At 51.1% G+C, this 9,620-nt stretch overlaps 1 protein-coding gene across 1 annotated transcript; it reads right to left on the bottom strand.

Annotated features, from left to right (window-relative positions):
- Window positions 1–679: 679 nt before the first annotated feature.
- LOC123398028 (putrescine hydroxycinnamoyltransferase 1-like) lies at window positions 680–4,943 on the bottom strand. Its single transcript, XM_045092542.1, has 2 exons — window positions 4,238–4,943; window positions 680–1,768 (listed from the first exon to the last, which is right to left on the bottom strand). The coding sequence occupies exons 1-2, from the start codon at window positions 4,670–4,672 to the stop codon at window positions 902–904; spliced, it is 1,302 nt and encodes a 433-aa protein (XP_044948477.1). The 5' UTR covers window positions 4,673–4,943; the 3' UTR covers window positions 680–901.
- Between the last annotated feature and the right edge of the window lie 4,677 nt (window positions 4,944–9,620).

The following is a 9,620-nucleotide window of genomic DNA, read 5'->3' as shown; positions in this document are numbered from 1 at the left end:
TAAGGAAAACGAGAAAACCCATGCGTTGATAGAGATTGCCGTCGGAGAAGAAAACCTTAACAAAGAGGGTACGACACATGGATCTGTGTGTGGCGGAGAGCTAATTGGATTTTATCCGCTACTTGCAACCAGTTATCTTTCTTATAGGGGTTCCTGCAACCAGTTTTGTTCTTTAAGATAGTCTTTTTTCGTTTGGTTGCCATAGGCCGTGCACCAATTTCTTTTTTTAGAATTGTGTACCAGAGTTTATGAGCTTGTCATTTGAGAATGATGGGCTTGAGTGACTCATGCCTTTTGCCTCACATCAGAGGGTCCACAGGAACTTGGGGCCTAATATAAACCTAGACCCCAGCCCACTTGCGTTTACTTCACTTTTTTACTTAAAAATAATTGTTGTTATCTACTTATTCGGCCCCAAAATAAGTTTTTAATTTTAATATACAATTTTTTACTATTAAAGTTAGTATAAATTTAAGACATTTATTTTAGGACAGATGGAGTATGTTTTTATAAACTAGCATGATACCTCCTCCTTTTTTCCCTTAAAGAAAGCTATTGAAATCATGTATAGCAAGGTTTGTAGATTGTTGATCCCACTTGCCGCGGGATACTTCTTTCTTTTTTTCACTTATATCTGTATTATTATGCATATAGATCGACACCTACGGATTGATTCAAATGCAAGTAAGATACGGCCAAATCTGAGGCCATTTTCATTTAGACTTTGTATAGATAATAGTTAGACCAGAATGTCACATAGTATTCAGTAGAGTGGCGAAGAAAGGCGCGAGAAACAAGCAGCAACCTTAACACTTCCGCAGCATCTGGTGCATTATGATACAGCACATGGGCGGCGCATCACTGCCACCGCCGCCCTTGGTCGGCGTCGGTCGCCGGTCAGTCACTCCCCGTAGAAGGCCTTCTCGAAGCACTGCAGGTACTCGGGCTCCAGCGCGAACAGCACGGACACGCCGTCGTCCTTGTCGGGCGCCTGCGTCACGTACGCCGTGCCGCTGCCGAACATCTGCGCCGGCGCCACGAACTTGGGGCAGCCCCAGCCGAAGTCGGCGTCGTGGATGGGCATGCCCAGCCAGCTCACCACCCACAGGTCCGTCTCCGGCATGAACTGCCCGCGCGCCGCCTGGCTGCCCTTCTCCGACTCCAGCTCCAGGTAGTCAATGACCGACCGCACGAACGCGTCGTCCACCCGCGCCACCGCGCGCTTGATCCGATCCGCCACGAACCCCAGCGGCTGCGACAGCACGTCGCCGACGCGCACCGTCACGAGGTCCCGCACGATGGCGTTGCCGAAGTAGTTGGCCGGCAGCTGCGGGCGCAGGCGCTGCCGGATGTTGGCCGGCACGCGCAGCCGCGACTCGGCGTCGGGGGCCAGGCCGCGGGCCACGCACATGGCGCGCCACAGGTGCGCGGTGAGCGCGCAGTAGGTCGACACGCCGGGCGCGCAGCTGGACTTGATGCCGGCGAGGAGCTTGGGCGAGACGGCGTAGACGCGGGTGACGAAGGGGCGGGGCAGGCCGTTGAGGTTGCTCGGGGAGTAGACCGGGTGCTCGAACGCGACGTGCGGGGGAGAGCGCGCGCGCAGCACCGTGCGGTCGTGCACCGGCGGGGTCGGGTACACGGACGCGGCGTCCAGCCCGCGCGCCAGGGTCGTCCACGTCCGGATGAACTGGATCGCGCCCGCGCCGTCCATGGTCACGTGGTGCATGCCCGTGCCCACGGCCACGCCGCCGCACTTCAGGAACGTCACCTGCAAAACCAAATCCACGAGAGACTGATTAATTTACTGGTTACATTCCGCATCCCGGTATGATAACCGTAAGATATGGGACAATCATTGATCTCTTTGTTCCCATTCACGTCATTGATGTATTCCCGTGTTCCATATGGTGAAGCCGGCAAGCTCTGAGCTTTTCTACGTATAAAATCTCTGGTTCTGATCGATGTCACGCGATAACCATACTCAAATACTCCTGATCGACACACGAGGCAATAATAGCGTACTGTAATACGACGGCGACTACTCACTCTCTGTCCAAATTGTCAACAGCGACGAGCTAGCATCCGGCGGTAATCACGACAGCAACCAGGCCATAGCCGCAGACTTATAAAAAACACAATACTCCAGTATTGATCATGTCATAAGAATCAGCTAGCTTCCAGGCAGCAATCACGGGCGCGGGCGGAGGAGCCTCGTTGCAGTCCCCATCTGTCATGCAGCTGTAAGCACCCGATAACTAGCAGTAGTAGATTAATGTTACATGTCACCGTCCGGTAACGAAGCCATCTAGAAGGAAGATATGGATTCATCATTCATGTGGATGTGGGCACGTCGGCAGGCGCACCCTGATCGGAGACGCAGGGCCTCCGGGTAAGCGGTAACTAGACGGCGCTTTTCGGGGAAGCTAAAGCCTAAAGCAGAGCCGTCGCGTTCGACGTCCACCTCAACGATTCAGATCAAATGCAACTGCGGCAAGTGGTTTGCTATATGCGGATAGGCACAAAGGAGGGCAGATCCCCAGGTCCGGAGAAAGATAAGACCTGGACGATGAAATAGGCCTGAAATAAGATGAGCTTGCGGTCGTGGATACCACAGGACTTGTCGCAAGGAAGGACAATGGGCCATCTAGGCCGGTGGCCGCGAATGAATGAATCTTCACGCCGAAAGAAACGTCTCACCGGAAGCTAGGCCAGCACGGCGCTGGCGCCGCGGGACACTGAACTCGGCACCAAAATCGTGGACGCGGCGCGCGGGAGGCCATGCTCTACGCTGGACCACCTGGGCGCCGTGTCGCTCGGGGCGCGTCTGGACTGGAGTGTTCGTCAAGACGAGGGGGAGCGACAGTCAAGATCAGAAACTCCGGCCTTTTCCCTCGGGGAATGGATTCAGCTTCCTTGGAGTACCACTACTTCCAATACAGTCACTAGTCATCTCATCTCACCGGTGGCAGTGGACCGACTGTTGGTTACGTTCACGGGCCGGCAATCAGTGAGCCGTTCTGTGCCACAGTGCACTTGCTAGCCAGAAGAAAAGGTTGGGTTCGATCGTCAACTCAACTAACTGCGCTTTCTAAGTTCCTCCTCTCTTTTTTACACACATGTACAGCACATGATGAAGCCGGCAGCTCCTAGGTAAAAATCTCTAGCTAGAATCTCATCTCTAGGAATGGCCTGGAACGCCAAATCAGACGCTACTATTGTCCATTCCAAGCCGTTGGTTTGCAACCAAGGGAGATGAGATGGGATCATGTCATCACCTGTGGCCCTGTCCCCCCAGTTTGTCGTCGTCATCACGAGACACGGCTCGATCCAAAATCGACCGTCATCTGCTTCATCTGTTCCGGGAGTGCCACTGCCACCCACCCGTAATTGATGCTGCTACTATTGACTTCCCCTTGGCCCCCCACGGTGGCCGAGTTCGTGCAAACCGCCAACACGCACCCCCAAGCATTCATCGCTCACCTCTAGCAGAATTATTGGCAGCTACTAGTACTGTACAAGCCACGGTGATCGCGGATGGCCATGCGAGCGCCAGCAGAAGCAGAAATACCGCGCGGTCAAGTAATCTTTCTCTCCGATTAACCAAGACTTTTAAATAAAATAAATAGAACGCACACAGCACGTCATGCAAAGATTTCCAAGGATGCTCGCGTACCAGCCCGTCCAAGAAAGCCTACGGGCATGGCAGGCAGCATCTTGTTTTATGAGGTTATCATTTTACTACATTCTCCCTCCTATTTCTTTATGCAAATGGGGATAGATTCCACTCTACTGGCACTTCTTAAACCTCGCAGCTTTAAAATTATGCTAGCAGCATTTCTTAAACCTCGCAGCTTTTTCCTTTTTTTTCGGGTAAAACCTCGCAGCTTCCTCTTAAAATACGCTACTAGCATTTCTTAAACCTCGCAGATTACAAGAATATTTAGGTCCCCGAAAGAAGAAGATTACTACTGTATGATCTTGATCCAACCACTGCTTCTTCTTTTTTTTCTTTTTCTTTCTTGAGAATATCCAACCACTGTTCGACACGCGATAATACACGGTTTAGACAGTGGCAACATCCGGTAACTGTGTCGCACGACTGTCCGGTAACTAGTACGCCTCGCTGTCGAGGTGGGCCCCCGGTGTCGGGGCCCCAAGCGACAGCGAGGGCGAACAGTAAATAAGAGTACAGGACGGAGAAAAAAACACTGCAGGGCGATTAACTTGGGCGCCGTACCTGGACCATGGCGAGTAGGCAGGGCGGGTCGCCGGAGGCGGCGAAGGGGACGAGCAGGCGGCGCGCCTCCGGGGAGGGCTCGAAGTCCCTGAACATCTCGTCGCCGGTGAAGTCGGCCCGCGCGACGACGAAGAGCGCGCCCTCGCCGTTGCAGTCGATCTCGAGCCGGCCCTCGGGGCCCGCCGCCATCCGGCCCGCCAGCGGGTAGAACGGCACCAGCGCCCTCGCCAGCGCCTCCCGCAGCCTCTCCGGCGCGAAGAACCCCTCCGCCTCCTTCTCGCCGCCGTCGCCGTCGCCGGCGGGCGACGGGTAGTAGTAGACGAGCGGCGTGTGCGTCTTGGGCACGGCGAGGTCGAGGTTGGAGAGCCAGAGCGTGTGCCGCGGCGTCGGCTCGCTGGGCGTCACCAGCCTCGTGTCCACCACCTCCACCTTCATCTCGATCTCGCCTGTCCCCTCCGCCCTTTGCTTGCTTTTGCTTGGCGGTTCTTGCGTGTGCGCGCGCGCGTGTGTGCTGCGGCCGAAGAGTGTGAGGGGTTTATTAATAGGGGCCGAGGATGTATTTTACCCCGGAGGAGCCCTTGGTTTACAGTCTGATTAGCTGAGTAATCAACAGTTGCTTGGCTGTGCTAATTGGTCTCACGTGCCAATGGCATCGACGGGACATCAATGCTTCCCTGTTCTCAACTTCTCATCCGGTGAGACTTGAGACGGCGTTATGGCCGAAGCCAGCCTGATTTTGTACTGGAGTAAGTGGGTCGTAGCTAAGCTGCCGATTCTATTGTAGCCACCTTTTTATCTTGTCCACTTTTGTGTTGCTTCCACGCTGCAGCCTATTCCCTCGTGTTCGACCGTTCCCGCATTATTTTGGAGGAATAGACACAGACCGGGAGCGGGGTCGTGTTAAAATAATTCCCGGTGGCGTCATAGGTTGTAAATCGGGCACGTGTTTGTATTAGCATCGGAACATGGTAACAACTGGATGACCGTCCTGTTCATTCTTGATTACCGACGACGGTGGACCGCGATGAATGTAATTAGGTAAGGTGACACCTCACTATTCAGTAGTCACTGCCGGCGTGCATGCAGAACGAGTGAGACCGGACACGGAGCCTGTGGCCATCGTCGACCGTCAACAGTCGACAAGATACCCGTCGAGCGATCTCGAATCGGCGGGTACTGTTTGTCCTCGCGAAACTACTACGGGGCCGAACGTACGTGCCAAAACCGTCGCTCACCAGAGAAATATGCATCCGCTCGTGCGTGCCGATCCGGCCGGTGCCAGAATGCGCAGCTCGAGTGGACGAAACCTTTCGTTATTAGCATCCTGTATAATGCTGAATCATAGTAAAATTTATTTATAACTAGTAAATATACCCATACGTTGCAACGGAATAAAAAAAATACCAAATGTCATTAGCCCGGTAAGTCTGACTCAAGACCCCATAAGCCCATGTTATCTACCTCAATATTGCACTTCATTCATGTTCCCTTGCCACTCATGACCTTGAGAACGCTCCTTGCGACTCAGCCTAGCTGCTAGCTCAACCCCGCTTTAGCGTTTAAGTTGTGCACTGGCCAAGCTGGCTGACATATTTGTCATGTGAGCTCTTTCTCAAACCTCCTCGGCTAGTTTTCGTGGCTCTGATGCTTCTTTCAAATAATACAAAATTATATTTGAAATTATGTTGCAACTATTTTCTATTTTGAGCATATTGTATGAAATATAGTTTTGAAGTTCATGTTAAAGTTATTTAAAAACCCTTAATAATTTAAACTTAAATAATTTGTCCACTATGTAAACTAATTACCACTTTAAAAAATTAAATTATGTTGTTGATTTATGTTGTGATGACTGATAATATGTATGTGTATGCAGTTGATCTATATTAGCACCTGCACAGATGCACCTTCATTGTTTCTTCGCGGCGCCGAACTTCACGGAAATGGATTCAGACCGAATTGAGGTAGAGCACCGTTGGGCTGTCGAAGATAGACGGCAGTTAGAGTAGTCGCCGCTGCTCCAGCGTGACAGCTGTCATTGTGTAGGCGGCCTGCACCATTTCCCAATGTGTGTATAATGTACACTACTAAATTCATAATCTTCAGTCCTAGCATTGTATGTGAGCATCAGTTAATCCACCGACAGTACAAAGCATCATATATACTTGGGAGCGAGAGAAGAAATTACTGTTGTATTTTGCTAGATCTGGCGACGATGACACCTTGCTGGATGGGCATGGTGGAGAAGCTGCTTGCTTGGTTCCTGCCTTAAGCAACTGGATTGTATTTTATGTACACAGGCGACACACAAAAGAAAGCCTCGCTAGTTAATTGAATTATTGTCGGCCAATTCACAATTACGTAACCAAGGTACAAAAGCAAATCGTCCTTCGCATTGGCGCCGCTTAGCTCGTCTTGAGGAAGGCACCGATCTCGTCTTGCTCTTGGGCAACATCAACCCATCCACCGATCCTATGTGCTCCAACCCGACCATAACAGTTGTCGCCTGCGACCAAGCGTGAGCCACCGGCCACTGCCTCCCTGTCGCCCAATGTTGCTACCTATCCTGGATGACCTCTCGGTTTGGATTATCTGTCTAGGCCGATATGTCACTTAACGCCTGTGACACATAAGCTCCTACAGTGTCCTCCCAATCAAGGAATCAATCTACTCCAACCAATCCATGAGCGTAGCTCCTGTTATCTCATCCTCATCAGCCAACACACGGCCCTGCAGCCGGAGGAGGGCCCTGCTGCTGTTGTGGCGCCCGAGCAACACGACCATCTTGCAGCCAGTGCTGGTGGTGAGCATCGGTACCAGCCCCACGACGGCGCCGCCGGTGCTGCCGTGCTTGGTCCGACGCCCCAAGCCCGAGAGGGCCGGAGGCGGGGGGATTTAGACACGTCCCCCCCCAACGAGGCGGGCACCTTCTGCGCCTACGACCTCGCCGACGGGAGCCCAGCCGTCGAGCCGCACTGGATGAAGAAAGGAGCGCAGGAGAGGGGGAGGGGAAGGAGACAGGGCGGTAGATGGCCGGGGAAGAAGACCGGCCGCGTGGTCGTTCGTGGCAGCGGCGGCGATGCCTCGACTGGCGCACCGACGCATCACCGGATCGAGCGTCATCGGGGCCGGTCGCCTCCTGGCGGCTGAGATCCGGAGGTGAGGGTGAGTTCATGCGTGTGGACCGCGGTTGAATACTGAAAACTACGGGGGGGCAGTTTTAAAAAATAACCTGAACGAAACGTTTTTAACTCATGGAAGGACCGTGGGTTGATTTTTAAGAAATAGAAGGGCCTTTCTGCAAAAATGCCAGAGACGGACGACAGAAGTGCTCCGCGCTTTATTATTAGGGAAGATTCACACAAAAACGGTTTTACGGACCAGCCCCTCAAACCCCTCTCAAACGGGTCGACCTATAAAAACATCTACAACTGGATCTTGTAAATCTGAGAATAAATAGCATAAAACTACTAGTTTACATGCTATGATTTTAAAAAATTACCGGATTTTAATTTTTCTCAGAAAACTACTAAACCTGTGGTTCGAAGTTTCAAAAAATCCTAAATCTTCGTTGTTAAAAAATTAAACAGGCTTATGATAGATCGGGCCCGTACCCTAAACGATCAGTCTATTTGACCATGTGTTTGACCGTCAAATGACATGTAGGGCCTACATGTCAGTGTCTAAAAAAGCAATCAGGTCCTCAGAAGTCTTCTAAAAAGCAATCAGGTCCTTGAAATATTTTTGCAAAAAGCAATCAGGTCCCTCCTCCAGAGCCGGAGGAGTTGTGCCCGCGGCAGCCATGAGCTCGACCCCGAGCACTCTGCACGAAATCGTGACGCTGGCTCCTCACGGCGACGAGCCACGCCCGCAGCGGCCGGATCGACGCCGTGCATCACCTACGGACGACGAGCCGCAACCGGATCCAAGCCATTCCGCTCCTATGGTCGCCGCCACTCCGTGCCTTGCATGCGGCCGGTGAGCCACAGCCAAATCCACGTCGTTCCTCACGTGCGGCCGCCGTCACGCCCTGCTTCGTGTGCACCGGCCGCTATGCCATGCCTCCCATGTGTCCGCTGCCATGCCATGCCTTCCCTGCTTCGCATGCGGCAGCCACCGATGCCCTGCGTCCCCTGCCCCCTCGTCGCTAACTCCACCAACATGAGCTCCAGCGAGCACCTCCCACGCCACGGGGAGGCTGAGGAGGGGAGGAAGGGTCGCTGTCAGCCCGGGAGGCACGGGGGAGAGAAGAGTTGAGACAGAGAGGAAGAAGAAAGAGAGGAGGAAGATGAAACTCACATGTGGGACCTACATGTGAGTTAACGGTCAAACACACGGTCAAATAGACGGATCGTTTAGGTGTCGGCCCGACCTGTCATAAACCTGTTTAATTTTTTAACAACGATGATTTGGGGTTTTTTGAAACAGCGAACCACACATTTGATAGTTTTTAAATTAAAATTCGATAGTTTTTTGGAACCATAGCCTCTAAACTAGTATTCTTATGTTATTTACTTCAAATTCGATCCCTTAAACGCCCGCGCAGCGTCCGGTCACTCATTGGACGTGTCTCTTATTTGTCCGTTCGTGGAGCCACACTTCTCATATTTTTTCTCGTATGTCCGATCACTTGCAAGTGATTAATGGAGAGAAAGTGAGAGAAAGAAAAGAATGAATAAGAAAATAAAAAGATGGTCCGAGGTAGGGTCACGTCTTATGTAGCGAATTGACCGGGCGAGTCCGTGAACCCCCTATCCTCCCCATATTTGAGATGGATATGAGGATTCGCGAACAACCCATACATATAAGGACGATATGAGGGGTGTGGTTGGATCATTTTAAATATATGCGGTGTCGGGTTTTCATAGCATTGGCACAAGTGCATGTTTGTTGTATAGAAATGACATTTTCCACTTAACTTTGTCTTTTTTATTTACCTTCTTGACACAAGTGATTTTTTGTTGAGTAGAAATGACGTTTCTCGCTTCTCTCGGTCTTTTTGCTTGCCTTTTTGGCATAGTTGCTTGTTTGCTTGCTCGACTCGTCCAAAGTCATGATATTTTTATTATAAAACTATTTTTTATAATACAAAATAATTTACAAAAATAATTGAAGATACAAATTTGATCCGTGTGTAGCTATCATCATGGCTAGCAAATTATTTCCGTTAGCCTTAATTATACTAATGAGTGCACGAACATTTATTAAGTTTCCTTTTATCAATAAATCGATGTATTCTTCTTCGGAATATCAAAATGAGCATCACCTTCCTATATACATGATCATCTCAATAAGCTACCAAAATTGAATCAAATAGGTTGACAAAGCCAAACGAAAACAAGAACATACCCCGTCATTATTTCATTTGAAGAATACCCATCGG

This window comes from Hordeum vulgare, chromosome 5H, assembly GCF_904849725.1.
Source record: "Hordeum vulgare subsp. vulgare chromosome 5H, MorexV3_pseudomolecules_assembly, whole genome shotgun sequence".
NCBI classification, from domain to species: Eukaryota; Viridiplantae; Streptophyta; class Magnoliopsida; order Poales; family Poaceae; genus Hordeum; species Hordeum vulgare.
This window is presented reverse-complemented; position numbering and strand designations above follow the sequence as displayed.

What these genes read in the sequence shown, in the direction of transcription:
- LOC123398028 (XM_045092542.1), bottom strand. Translation starts at nt 4,672, where the DNA reads ATGAAGGTGGAGGTGGTGGACACGAGGCTGGTGACGCCCAGCGAGCCG. An exon ending in GCCTACTCGCCATGGTCCAG is followed by an intron (nt 1,769 to 4,237) that starts GTACGGCGCCCA and finishes TTGGTTTTGCAG; the next exon opens with GTGACGTTCCTGAAGTGCGG.